Source organism: Camelus dromedarius, chromosome 2 (assembly GCF_036321535.1).
Source record: "Camelus dromedarius isolate mCamDro1 chromosome 2, mCamDro1.pat, whole genome shotgun sequence".
NCBI classification, from domain to species: Eukaryota; Metazoa; Chordata; class Mammalia; order Artiodactyla; family Camelidae; genus Camelus; species Camelus dromedarius.
Genome location: NC_087437.1, coordinates 14,055,089 through 14,069,405, shown reverse-complemented (window position 1 = coordinate 14,069,405; position 14,317 = coordinate 14,055,089). Strand labels below are relative to the sequence as shown.

Here is a 14,317-nt window from a genome sequence, read left to right as displayed (position 1 = left end):
TGACATACCTAATAGGCTTTGAATTTAAAATGAATTTTTATTTTAAATAAAAGTTTGATATGATTTATGATTGAAATCAATATGTGTTATAAACTATAGCCTTAGAGATGATCATAAACATTCCATTCTAATGAGAAATAGGAAATTGGAAATGATGAAATGACTGTTAATAGTGTTTTATTGCACAAAGAATTATATAAAGAAATAAACTAATGAAATTCAGTTGAGTGTATTTGAGGGGGTGGGGCAGGGAAGAAGAGAGTATTTTATGTTAGAAGCACAGAACATGGAGAAGAATTAAGAAAGAAAAACTGATTGGCATTCAGCTAACACCGTTCAAAGGAGAAGAGCTTCACCTAAATTAGGGATCCAAAAATGAGGTATTCTCAGAGGTCATCTCACTGCTTTCTCTTTGGTTTTATATTTTATAGTTTTTAATTTTATTTTGGTTTTGTATTTTATAGGTTTTGTTTGTTTGTTTTTTGGGTGTTTTTTTGGTTTCCTTAGATTTTTCCCCACTGTGAAGGGAGAGCAGTGGTATTTAGAGGTGATATAACTTGCCAATTTGGTGTCTTTGGTTACTGCCAAATTCATTTTCAAGTTTGGTTTGATTCCCACTTACAAGTCTGTTATGATGAGAGTAGGTTAACCAGATGATACAAGTGTAATTCTTTAATTTGGGGAGGTATAATTATTCCTGCATGTAAATTATTAGAATTGATAGTTTGATTTATATGTTAATACTTAGTAAGTTTAGTGACTCACATAGCTGGGAAACTGTGGAAAGACTGGATGCCTGAAGAATAGTTTTCAATGAATTTTAATCACTCTATGTTAATTTACTTATAGGGAGTATATAGTAGATATATTCTGGGAAATAATGCATCTGAAAGTAGCTCTCGGTTTGCCAATATTGTGCAACCTCTGGCAGAAACTGGATTACAACTCTCAAAAAGGTAAGCAAAATTGATTCTGTGGCTAACTCAAATTAGAGCCTTTATTACCTATGTGAAGGTCATAAACCTTAGGGGATTAGGTCTTGTTTTTGTTGCTTATAACACCAGGATTGCTGCTGCCAATTATGGCAGATTTTTTTGTTTGTTTTTAGTATATGTCTTCTATGCTAGAAAATAAATTGACTTCAAATGTAAAGAAAATACACATATTAATGATTAAAAGGTTTTTTTGTGTGTGTGCCAACCTAAATGAATGTATAAACTTTTAAGGATCTTGATAGAACTCTCAAATGTTTCCTTCTAATATTTAAGTTACTTGCATATACTTATTTAAAATTATGTATTATATAAGATGATTTATTAAGTTTAGAAATGTTGCTCTCTTCCACCATCACATTTCCTGAAATTTTATTCAGATATTTCATAAGCATCTTTGAAGTCCACGTCTCCACCAGTGGAGTACTTTTGAGGCATCTGACGGTTTTTCCAACCAGACTCCAGCTAACTGATGTGACGTAAAGCACTTACTGAATGCATCGGTGGTGTGCTCCCTGGAAATTCCGCCCAAGCCACAACTCCCCATGGCATAACATTACGATGGTTGCATTTTATAGTTCATCATGTACTTGGATATTTGTGATCTTCACAACGTAATAAATAACTATGCTGCTCTTCATAATGACCTTTAAAGATCTTGTTTGTAATGACATCCAGCAGCTGTATTTGTGAGGCATATACTCAGTAATTAAATTTGTGTTCAGTTTATTTGCCTTCTTTTTTGGAGATTCTGACAGGTGACTTCAATAAAGATTTTAAACTACCATTGATTGAGGTCATGCCACGCTTATGCCTTCTCCAAGAAGTGCTTTAGGCACTAAAGTTTAATGTCCAAAATAAAGTGATTCTGCATTCCTTCCATAATATGAAAGACTTTAAAAACTCCAAAATATGGAAACTCCTGAGAGATATTTTTGGAGAACTGGGGAAGACTTCATACTATTTTCAGAAATCTATAATAATGATTTTGGAAATCTTTGTAACTTTTCTTTTTTATGTAGAACTTTCGGTCCTGTACTGCCACAGACTGATACTACCGGGAAATTGTTTGCCCAGACTAGGACAGGCCAGGAACTTCTTACTAGGGTTAAGTGGTTCATGAAACAGCATATCTTTCCAGCTGAAAAGGTAAGTATTGTATAAACAAACAATATATTTGTGCTGAAGGACTATTGATGAATTACTTCTCTTATCTCTGCTTCTAGAAGTACCGTGGTACCATATCTTTGCCGTCAGTCCTTACCTAGATGCCCCTCCTCACCTTAGGACTGAACTGCTCCAGAACCTGATCTTGAAAAATTCCAAGCTACCAAAATATGCCAAGCGAATGCTACAGATAAATCTGTAGCATTAAAAATTAAGTCAAAGGGAATTAGCTGTTTGTAAAGTTGAGATCCTAAATATATTAGAGTAAAACACTGGTTTGGGAGCCTTTTCCTAAGGCAGTGACCTTCAGGGTTTTTTTTTCTTTTCTTTTCTTTTTAATGGCCCCTTTGAGGATTAAGAAAACTGTAGACTAAACGAGAGAGGCATACCCAGAAAATTTTATATGTCATTTCAGACTGTTCACAGATACTACCAACCACTCCCCCGACAAGCTACTATTTTAAGGAGTTGAGTCCCAGTAAATTTACTGAGAGTAGAGAAGTAATGTGACACACTCATTCCTTTAGTTTATAATTTTTGGGTACCTAATAATGGATTAGGCACCCAGAGAGCCACTGAAAGTAAAAGGAAGAATAAGAAGGCAGGGCTTATGCTTCTAGAGCTTATACTTCAGCATAAAAGAGAGATATTAAACAAGAGAAGATAAATGCTGTGAAGAAAAGATAAAAACTATTATGAATATATGTAAGGCAGGGACTGGGATATATGTGTGGGTGGAACACTGGTGTAGAAATTGTAAGAGTTTGATTATAGTCTGTTCCTGCCACAAGTTAGGTGGTCTTGGGCAAATCACTCTTTCTCAGAGCCTCAATTTCTTCACCTACAATATAAATAATTATGACTAGATACACAGTAAGTTTCCATTTTGATCTTCTATGATTGAGAGGTCTAGAGCTGGATGAGCAAAAATCAAATAGGAAACTGAAAAAGACCAAAATTCTTTCAATAAAGATGTTCAAAGTTGATATGTTTATAAAGCAGCTGCTGTTTTTACTTGAATTATATGAATACTTACCATATTTTTAGTGACAATCTAGTGTGAGAGGAACTTTGCACATAGAGTGGTGTATAAAGAAACTACTACTTAAATATGAGGAAGTGCTTTCTAAAATAGTCACCTCTTCATCTGTTCAGTGATTAAGGTATCATTTTGCAGACTTTCTGCTCTAGTTAGTATATATATAATTTTGAGTTTAAAATTCTGAACTTCTGGGTATTAAAAAGAAAATCTGGCATTTTGGGTTCAAGATGGCAGACTGAAGTCAGCATTTATCTTCCCTCCCTCAAATAAAATCCCCTTGAATTAATAATAAAGACTTTTTATAAAATGGAATTGATAAAAACACCAAAACAGAAGGGGTACACATCAGAGGACTAAAGGTTTTAAAAAGAGAATGAAAATGGATTTGGAAAGCAGAATGGATCATACTAAAGAATAAACCTTAAGAAGAAGCCTCATCTCAAAAGAATTTCTGAGTAAGAGAGGGCTGTAACACAAGTGGTAACTTTTTTTTTTTTTAGAACTCCTTTTTCTTCTAATAATTACATGTCGTAACAGAGACTAGTTTACTGTATACTTTTTTTCTAGCTAAATATTTATTTTTTAAGAATCAACAGAATGCAGTAATCTAATCATAAAGGGCAGTCAAATGTGCTCACACATATTCAAGAAATCAGTTATCTAAGTTATAAATAATAAATTGTTCATTTGTATCCTTTTTGTTTGTTTTAGATTCTACATATAAGCAATATCATATGGCATTTTTCTTTCTCTTTCTGGCTTACTTCACTTAGAATGACAATCTTCAAGTCCATCCACGTTGCCACAAATGGCATTATTTTATTCTTTTTTATGACTGAGTAGTATTCCATTCTGTATGTATGTATATGTATGTGTGTATGTATATACATATCTGTGTGTGTGTATATATATATATATATCTGTGTGTATGTATGTACACATACCACATGGTATATATATATACCACATCTTCTTTATCCACTCATCTGTTGATGGACATTTGGGTTGTTTGCATGTCTTGGCTATTATAAACAGCACTGCTATGAACATTGGGGTACATGTGTCTTTTTGAAATATATTTTTATCTGGGTATATGACCAGGAGTGGGATTGCTGGATTATATGGTAAATATATTTTTAGTTTTTTAAGGAAACTGCATACTGTCCTTCATACTGGCTGTACCAGTCTATATTCCTACCAACAGTGTAGGAGGGTTCCATTTTCTCCACACCTTCTCCAGCATTTATTGTTTGTAGACTTTTCAATGATGGCTATTCTGACTGGTGTGAAGTGATACTTCATCGTAGTTTTGATTTGAATTTCTCTAACCATTAGTGATGTGGAGCATCTTTTCATATGTTTGTTGCCCATCTAGATGTCTCCTTTGGAGAGATGTCTATTTAAGCCTTCTGCCAAGTTTTTGATCGAGTTTCTTGTATTTTTCATATTAAGTTGTATGAGCTGTTTGTATATTTTGGAAATTGGTCCTTTGTCAGTCACATCATTTGCAAACATTTTCTCTCATTCTGTAGATTGTCTTTTCATTTTGTTGATGGTATCCTTAGCTGTGTAAAAACTTTTAAGTTTAATTAGATCCTATTTGTTTATTTTTACTATTATTTCCATTGCTCCAAAAACTGGTTCAAAAAAAATATTGCTGTGATATATATCCAAGAGTGTTCTGCCTATGTTTTCCTCTAGGAGTTTTATAGAATCTGATCTTACATTTAAGTCTTTAATCCATTTTGAGTTTCTTTTTGTATATGGTGTTAGAGAATGTTGTAATTTCAGTCTTTTACAGGTAGCTGTCCAGTTTTCCCAGCACTATTTATTGAAAAGACTGTCTTCTCTCCATTGTGTATTCTTACCTCGTTTGTCATAGATTAATTGACCATAAGTGTATGGATTTATTTCTGGGCTTTCTATCCTGTTTCATTGATCTATGTGTCTGTTTTTGTACCAATACCATCTATTTTGATTACTGTAGTTTTGTAGTATAGTCTGAAGTCAGGGAGTGTGATTCCCCCAGATCTGTTCTTCTTTTTCAAGATTGTTTTAGCTATTCGGGGTCTTTTGTATTTCTATAAAAATTTTAACTTTTTTTGTTCCAGGTCTGTGAAAAATGTCATCGGTAATTTGATAGGGATTGCATTGAATCTGTATATTCCCTTGGGTAGTATGGCCATTTTAACAATACTGATTCTTCCCATCCAAGAATATGGTATGTCTTTCCATTTGTTTATGCCATCTTCAGTTTCTTTCATCAGTGTCTTACAGTTTTCAGAGTACAGGTTCTTTGCCTCCTTGGGTAGGTTTATTTCTAGGTATTTTATTCTTTTTGGTGTGATGGTAAATGGTATTATTTTCTTAATTTCTTTTTCTACTATTTCATTGTTACTGTATAGAAATGCAATTGATTTATGTGTGTTAACTTTGTATCCTGCAACTTTGCCAAATTCATTGGTGAGCTATAGTAGTTTTCTGGTAACTTCTTTAGGGTTTTCTATGTATAGTATCATGACATCTGCAAACAGTGGCAGTTTTACTTCTTTTCCAAATGGGATTCCTTTTATTTCTTTTTCTTCTTTAATTCCTATGACTAGGACTTCCAAAACTATGTAGAATAAAATGGCGAGAGTGGGCATCCTTGTCTGGCTCCTGATCTTAGAGGAAATGCTTTCAGCTTTTCACCATTAAGTATGACGTTAGCTGTGTGTTTGTCATATATGGCTTTTATTTTGTTGAGATATGTTCCCTGTATGCCCACTTTCTGGAGAGTTTTTATTATAAATGGATGTTGAGTTTCATCAAAAGCTTTTGCTGCATCTATTGAGATGCTCATACGGCTTTTATTCTTCAGTTTGTATCACATTGATTGATTTGCAGTTATTAAAAAATCCTTGCATCCCTGGGATAAATCCCACTTGATCATGGTATATGATCCTTTTCATGAATTGTTGGAGTCAGTCTGCTAGTATTTTGTTGAGGATTTTTGCATCTATATTCATAAGTGGTATTGGACTGTAATTTTCTTTTTTTGTGATATCTTGTCTGGTTTTGGAATCAGGGTGAATGAATTAGAAGTGTTCCTTCCTGTGCAATTTTTTAGAATAGTTTCAGAAGGATAGGTGTTAACTCTTCTCTAAATGTTTGGTAGAATTCCCCTTGTCCTGGACTTTTGTTTGTTGGGATTTTTAAAATTACTGATTCAACTTCAGTACTGGTAATTGGTCTTTTCATATTGTCTATTTCTTCTTGATTTAGAGTTGGCAAATTGTACCTGTCTAAGAAATTGTCCATTTCTTCTACTTTATCCTTTTTGTTGGTGTATAGTTGCTCATAGCAGCTGCTTATGATCCCTTGTATTTCTGTAGTGTGGGTGTACCTTCTCTTTTTTCATTTCTGATTTTACTAATTTGAGTCCTCTCCTTTTTTTTTTTTTCTTGGTGAGTCTAACTAAAGGTTTATCAATTTTGTTTATCTTTTCAAAGAACCAGCTTTTAGTTTCATTGATCTTTTCTATTGTTTCTTTTTAGTCTCTATTTCATTTATTTCTGCTCTGATCTTTATACTTTCTTCTACTAAATTTGGGTTTTGTTTGTTCTTCTTTCTCTAGCTGCTTTAGGTGAAAGGTTAGTTTGTTTACTTGAGATTTTTCTTATTTCCTGAGGTAGGCTTGTGTTGCTATAAACTCTCCTCTTAGACCTTCTTTTGCTGCATCCCAGAGATTTTGGATCATTGTGTTTTTGTTTTCATTTGTCTCAAAGTAGTTTTTTATTTCCTCTTTGATTTCTTTAGTGATCCTTTGGTTGTTTAGTAGCATATTATTTAACCTTCATGTGCTTGCAGTTTTTGCAGGTTTTTTTCTTATAGCTGATTTCTAACCTTATAGTGTTATGGTCAGAAAAGATGCTTGATACGATTTCAGTTTTCTTAAATTTCCTGAGGCTAGCTGTGTGGGCCAGCATGTGATTGATTCTGGAGAATGTTCCATGTGCATCTGAGAAGAATGTGTATTCTATTGTTTTCAGATGGAATGCTCTATAGATACTAATTAAGTCCATCTGGTCTAATGTGCTATTTAGGGCCTGTATTTCTTATTGATTTTCTGTCTGGATGATTTGTCCATTGATGTAAGTGAGGTGTTAATTTCCCCCACTATTATGGTGTTAATGTCAATTTCTCTTTTTATGTGTGTTAACAATTGCCTAATATATTGAAGTGCTCCTATGTTGGGTGCATACATATTTACAATTGTTATATTCTTTTCTTGGATTGATCCCTTAAGCATTATGTAGTGTCCTTCTTTGTCTCTGTAACAGTCTTTATTTTAAAATTTATATTGTCTGATATAGTATTGCTACTTAAGTTTTCTTTTGGTTTCCATTTGCATGGAATATCTTTTTCCATCCCCTTACTTTCAGCCTGCATGTTTCCCTAGATATGAAGTGGGTCTCTTACAGACAGCATATATATGGGTCTTGTTTTTGTATACATTCAGCCAGTCTATGTCCTGTTTGGAGCATTTAATATATTTACATTTAAGGTAATTATTGATAAATAAATTCTTATTGCCATTTTGTTAATTGTTTTGGGTTTGTTTTTGTAGGTCTTTTTTTTTTTTTTTCTTTCTTTCTTCTTTTTGTTCTCGTTTCTTGTGTTTTGGTGACTGCAGAAGTTCCTTTAACATTTGTTACAAAGCTTGTTTGGTGGTGTTGAATTATTTTACTTTTTGTTTATCTGTGAAGCCTTTGATTTCTCCATCAAATCTGAATGAAAGCCTTACTGGATAGAGTATTCTTGGTTATAAGTTTTTCCCTTTCATCACTTTAAATATATAATACCACTCCTTTCTGCCTTCGGAGTTTCTGTTGAAAAATCAGCTGAAACCTTAGGGGAGTTCCTTCATATTTTATTTGCTGCTTTTCTCTCACTTCTCCTTATCCTTAATTTTCATCAGTTTGATTACTGTGTGCCTCAGTGTGTTCCTATTTGGGTTGATCCTCTGTGGAACTCTCTGCACTTCCCAGACTTAGGTGACTGTTTCCTTTCCCAAGTTAGGGAAGTTTTCAGTTATTATCTCTTCAAAAATTTTCTCAGGTCCTTTCTCTGTATCTTCTTTTTCTGGGACTCCTAAAATGCAAATATTAGTGTACTTCATGTTGTCCCAGAGGTCTCTTAAACTATCCTCATTTTTTTTCATTCTTTTTCTTTTTTCTGTTCTGTGATAGTGATTTCCACTAATCTGTCTTCTAACTCACTGATCCATTCTTCTGCCTCATTTAGTCTATTCTTGGTTCCTTTTAGTGTGTTATTCATTTCGGTAATTTTATTCTTCAAATCTGTTTGGGTATTCTTTATATTTTCCAACTCTTTGCTAAAAACTTCACTCTGTGCATCTATACTTCTCTTGAGGTCTCCGAACATCTTCGCCATTATTACTTTAAACTCTTTCTTGGATAAATTGCCTATCTCCTTGTCACTTATTTCTTCTTCTGGGATTTTTATCTTGTGCCTTGGCCTGGAAGGTATTCCTCTGCCGCTTCATATTGTCTGTCTTTCTATTTGTATTTTTAGATAGGTTAGTTATGTTTCTCAACCTTGGAGAAATGGCCTTCTGTGGGAGATGTCCTATGCGTCCCAGCAGTACACTCCTCTCTTGTTACCTAAGGGCCTGGGACCAGCCAGTCCCGGGGTAGTGTCTGGCTTGTATTTGCAAATTCCTTCCACAAGCTTTAGGATTGTTGTTTTCTTATTTCTGGTATCTGCCCCCTGGTGGATGAGTCTGGACTAGAGGCTTATGCAGGTTTCCTGGCAGGAGGAGTTAGTGCCTGCCCACTGCTGGATGAAGCTTGGTCCTGGACCGCTGGTGGGTAGGGCTATTTCAAGAGGTTGGCTCTGAGCTCAGGAGGTCTGCTGATGGGTGGGGCTGTGTTCCCACCCAGTATGTTGTTTGGCCTGGAGCTTCCTAGCCTTTAAGCTTACAGGCTGTTGGGTGGGGCTAAGTCTTGGTGCTAATGAGCCAATCAAGATGTCAGCCTCCAGGAAAGCTCACATAAATGAATACTCCAGCAGTGTCTGCCACCAGCTTTTATGGCCCTGGGTGAGCCACAGCTCTCCCCTACCTACCCAGGACACCTTCCAAAACCAGCAGGCAAGTCTGGCCCAAGTTCCTATGAAATCACTGCCTCTGCCCTTGGACCTGGCACATGTGAGATTCTGTATATGTTTCCCAAGAGAATGAAGTCTTTATTTCCCCCAGTCCCATGGGGCTCCTGGAGTTAAGCCCCACTGGCCTTCAAACCCAGTTGTCCTGGGGTCTCCTCCTCCCAATGCTGGAACCCCGACTGGGGAGGCTGACGTTGGGCTCAGAACTCTCACTCCTGTGGGAGGGCCTCTGCAACTTAATTATTCTTTTGCTTGTGGGTCGCCCACCTGGAGGATATGGGGCCTGATTATATAGCGAGCATGGCCCTCCTACCAACCTGCTGAGGTTTCCTCTTTATGTTTCCGGTTGAAGAAGATCTTTTTTGTTAGGCTCCAGTCTTTTTTCCCAGTGGTTGTTTAGCAGTCAGTTGTGGTTTTGTTGTATTTGCGAGGAGAGGCGAGCTCGTGATCCTACTATTCCGCAGTCTTGGCTAGAAATCAAGTGGTAACTTTTTTTTCACAATGGAATCCTCTGTGATTGTCTGTAATGGAGGGCACAAGTGAGAAGAGGATGAGAAATCAAGATGTTTGATGGAAGACTTCAGCTGTAGGTGGACTGCGTGGATTGGTTTCTGACACGCCTGGATAGCAGTGGTGTTTGCCCCAGATCGGAGGCTGTCAAGAGTACTCTAAAAAGGCAAATGATCTGTTTCAAAGAAGTCATGGCTTCAAATGAGGGTTAGTGCTCTAGAGAGGAGTCCCCCAGTTTTGTTTTATTTTTCTGTTGGGGGCTTTGGTGTAGATGATAGCTTGGCTGTCAGCCTGCCTGATTCCTACCTGCTCACCCTAAAATGAAGCCTGTGTATTGACATGCGAGTGCTTAACAACCAGTTCATTTTTCAAAGGAGAGTCAGAATTGTCAGAGGAAACCAAGTAGCTTTGTTTTTTCATTCATAAATGTAAATGAGCAATCCAGGGAAGCATGCAGCACAGAAGAGAAATGTCATATACATCTGCTGAACTTCCTATCATGCACCAATTAAAATATTTGCAAAGAATTTGCAATAAAAGAAAATGCTTTATGATAAATTTAAAAAGCAGCCTATAGTTTTAAAGGAAAGATTGTCAACATTTTGTGTGGCAAGGAAAGCTATAATCATTTTGTGTCTGTAGAGCGTTCAAATCTGGAATATATCCACATCTAATAATGTGAGCTTTTTCTTCCTTTAAAAATGTGTACTAACATCTGTAAAAACGTTTTATCCTGTAGAATGATTCTAAACAATACTAATCCCTGTTTGTGACATCATACACATTTGAAACGATACTTGGAGAAAATTACCTTTTTCAAAATGGAAGGGGAGAAAGCCTATACAATTCTGTCCAATATTATTGTAACTAAGTTTATAAAACCTAGAACAGTCATGTCTAGAATACAAGATTGTATCATATAATACAGCAACATCTTAATAGTACATATCTTTAGCTAGTAAGACTATTGATGACTTTTTCCTAATACTTTACATAATGTATTTTCCAGTTTTCTGTACTGGGAAAAAATAAACTTCATTTATGCTATTCTAATGACCTTCTGAAACTCTTCACATATCATAAAGTAAGAACATAAGAACCCATTATCTATTAAAACATTAAAAGGTAATTCTGCCTGTAGGAGTGATCTGGAGGGGGAATTGGTTGAAAGCAGTCAAGAGATACAAACTTCCAGCTAATAAGAAAGATAATTAGGGATGTAATGTATAACATGATTAATATAATTAACACTGCTGTATTTTGTATATGAATGATAAGAATTTTCATCACAAGAATTTTTTTTCCTATTTCTTTAGTTTCATATCCTTATGAGAGGATGGATGTTCACTAAACTTATTGTGATAATCATTTCATGATGTATGTAAGTCAGATTATTAAGCTGTATACCTTAAACTTATACAGAGCTGTATGTCATTATATTATCATAAGAAACTGAAAGAAGAAAAGAAATGAAAGAAAGGCAGCTCTTCCCATTCAAAATGGATAAGGAGTCCTAAAAATAGCATGTAGAACAGGAACTAGCAACATGACATATTACTCAGAACACACTTTTAACATAATAACGTTAGTCACATTTTCCTACTGAGTCTAATAATATACTGTGGAAGAACTGTTGCTTCTTTCTTTCTAACAGACTTAAGTTTAAACTGAAAAACATATTATATTATAAAACTATTTGTAGGCTCACATTTAAGATTCTGAACCAATATACTCCATAGCAGTATCTCAATCAGTGAATGAGGGAGTTAGATGTTAAAGGTGATATTTGGGGAGAATTGATCAGGCACCAAGCATATTTTCTGCTTTCCTTTTTCGCCAATAAACTTTTTCATATTTTAAGAACTACAGAAATCTTCTTTGTAATGAAGTATTTTAATTTTGACTCCTACCATACCACAAAAAGATTTTTCAGTCTCCATATGGATAGACTTTAGAACAGAAAGTATTAAACAACACAAGGCTTTAAAATAATTATATGAACACTGGGAAATTTTAGCTTCTCAAAACTGTGGTATTATAGAGAGGTGGTCAGAGATGAGGAATTTGTACACGTATTACATAACACATTTCTTATCAAACACAGTTGCTTTGCCTGTTCCTATGGCAATGCGACGGATGGAAATAATAAACAATCCTAAACAGGAAATCTTCCGAAGTAACTGACTTCCTGACAGAAATGACCAGTGCTGTTCATCCTGGTGCTTGTGAATGAACCATCCTTTATCTTCTTGAAGTTTTCACTAAATATAGCAATACTCTAGACTAGTCATGGCTTCAACAAAAGGAACGTTTTTGCATGTTACCTGTATGACTAAGTTGGTAGAACAACTTTAGAAAATAATTTTATAATATGGAGCTTTGGCCATTGTTCATAGCCTTTCATCCAGTAATTCTACTACCCTATATGTAGGAAATAAGTACATAGAAGCTTTAATAGCAAAATATTGGAGAGTGCCATTATAGTCCAGTATTTTAGTTCATCTTGATTCTTTTAGTTGCACAAATTAGATTATTGTTATTGTTTTATGTCACTAGTTTTTACATTTCAATTTACCCTATATCTTTCACTTTATTTACTATTCCTTCTTACAACCCAGATGTTTCTTCTAGGATCAAGTTCCTTTAATGAGAATCTGCTAGTAAACTTTTATCTTTCTTTGTTTTTTCCTTTTTTCTTTTTCGCTCGACAGAAGAGAAGTAATGATTCTCTCTATAGCCATCAGATCCTTTAACCACTCACTATCCTTCTATTGAATTTCTGCGCTTCAGTCAAGAAAGGAGTAATTTCTTCAGAATTTTTTTCCAACTTATTATTTTTTCAGCTACAACTAATCTACTTTTCAACTTCGCATAGAGCAGTGGATCTCAAAATTTGAAATGTGTCAGTATTGCCTAGAGAGCTAGTTAAGGTTATAGAAGCAGATTCATCGAAGTAGGATGAGGCTCGGGCCCTTGTGTTTTACACAGTGATTCTGATACCCACTGAAGCTTGAGAACCACTGCCATTGAGTTTTGTTTGTTTGTTTTATTTTGTTGTTAATAAGTTCCTTTTTTTAATGGGAGGAGGTTTAAATTAAGGGCTTTTTTTTGGTTTTGTTTTTTTCCTTAGTGGAGGTAGTGGGATTGAACGCAGACCTCAGGCATGCTAGCCATGCAGTCTACCACTGAGCTACACCCTCTCCCACTGCCACTGCGCTTTTAGATTTAACTACTGTGGTTTTTCTTTACCTCAAGTTGCATTCAAGTTATTTTTCAAATTTGTCTGGCCAGTTTTGATAGTCCTTTGTCATACTTTTAATTCCTTCCATTATTCTTGAAATCTGTTGCACATAAATACTTTGTATTCTCTGTTTAGTCATTGTTCTGTCTGTCGTCTTGGGCAGTGTGATTCAGTTTTGTTGAACTACTGTGTTTGCTATTCTTGCTAATGGTGGCTTGTTACCTTCAGTGTTCAGTATTTTCTCATTATGAACTCGTGTTCTTTGGAATCGAACTTTATCTGCAGGGATTATTTAAGGCTTTGGTTTAAAGCTCTTTCCTCCAGAGAGAATGTTTTTTCGCTTCTGCCAGGGGCTTGCATGCACTGTCACCAGGAACACTGCAAACTTCATTTTTAGCTTGAGATTTTAGGGCCTGACAGGTCTATGAATTCAGATCTCAAACTTTGGTGAAGACAAGTTTCAGGTTAGAAATATTTCTTTTTTCTGTTCCATCCTATTTATGGCTTGTATTCCCATGGTCTACCACTAAGGAGTGGGTTTTTGTTGTTGTTTTTTATTTTTTGCCACTTAGGTTTTGCCCATCAGGCATCCTGGATTTGGTGGAGGGAATTGGTGATCTCTGATCCTCCCTCTTGCCCTGTTTGGGGCATTTGGATTTGTTTCCTGACCCCTGCCTATATGGCCCATTGCAAACTATGACCCAGGCTAACACAGATCGGCCTACAACCCCAGACAAACTTGGCTCCAATGCTCACTCACACCTGAAGAGTCATATTTTTTTTCCCTGACCTGTGAGGACTTTCCTTATTTTCCTGCCAGTACAGCTATGCGTTACTAAATGTATTTTTTAAATAATTTTTTAAAATGTAACCACTATTTTTAGTTGTACTACCCTGGGAAGGGATTCTATGACCATCTAATGTGCCAGATTGCTGAAAATGGAACACTCAAATCTTGATATAAGATTTTGGAAGGTAATTCTCTAATATCAAGGTAGCATAAATTTGTAAGGAGCAAACCTCCAGGATTTTTTATACTTCTATGTGTGGTTTTAGAAAGAAATATTACTGATAGAACAGCAGTTGGAAAGGTTTCTTCGCCTAAATATGTTTACTTTGAATATTAGCAGTTTATATGTATTTGCAATATTAGCATTATTTACTTTTTGTATTAACTTTGGCTAATGAACTTTTTTT

At 35.3% G+C, this 14,317-nt stretch overlaps 1 protein-coding gene across 2 annotated transcripts in view; it reads left to right on the top strand.

Moving 5' to 3' along the window:
• Window positions 1-14,317, top strand: part of ACAD11 (acyl-CoA dehydrogenase family member 11) — an 81,729-nt gene that overhangs the window by 27,631 nt on the left and 39,781 nt on the right. For both annotated transcript variants that reach the window (XM_010987821.3, XM_010987820.3), the window contains exons 8-9: window positions 850-956; window positions 2,015-2,141. In XM_010987821.3, coding sequence (XP_010986123.2) covers window positions 850-956; window positions 2,015-2,141 — 234 coding nt within the window. The remainder of the gene's footprint in view (window positions 1-849; window positions 957-2,014; window positions 2,142-14,317) is intronic.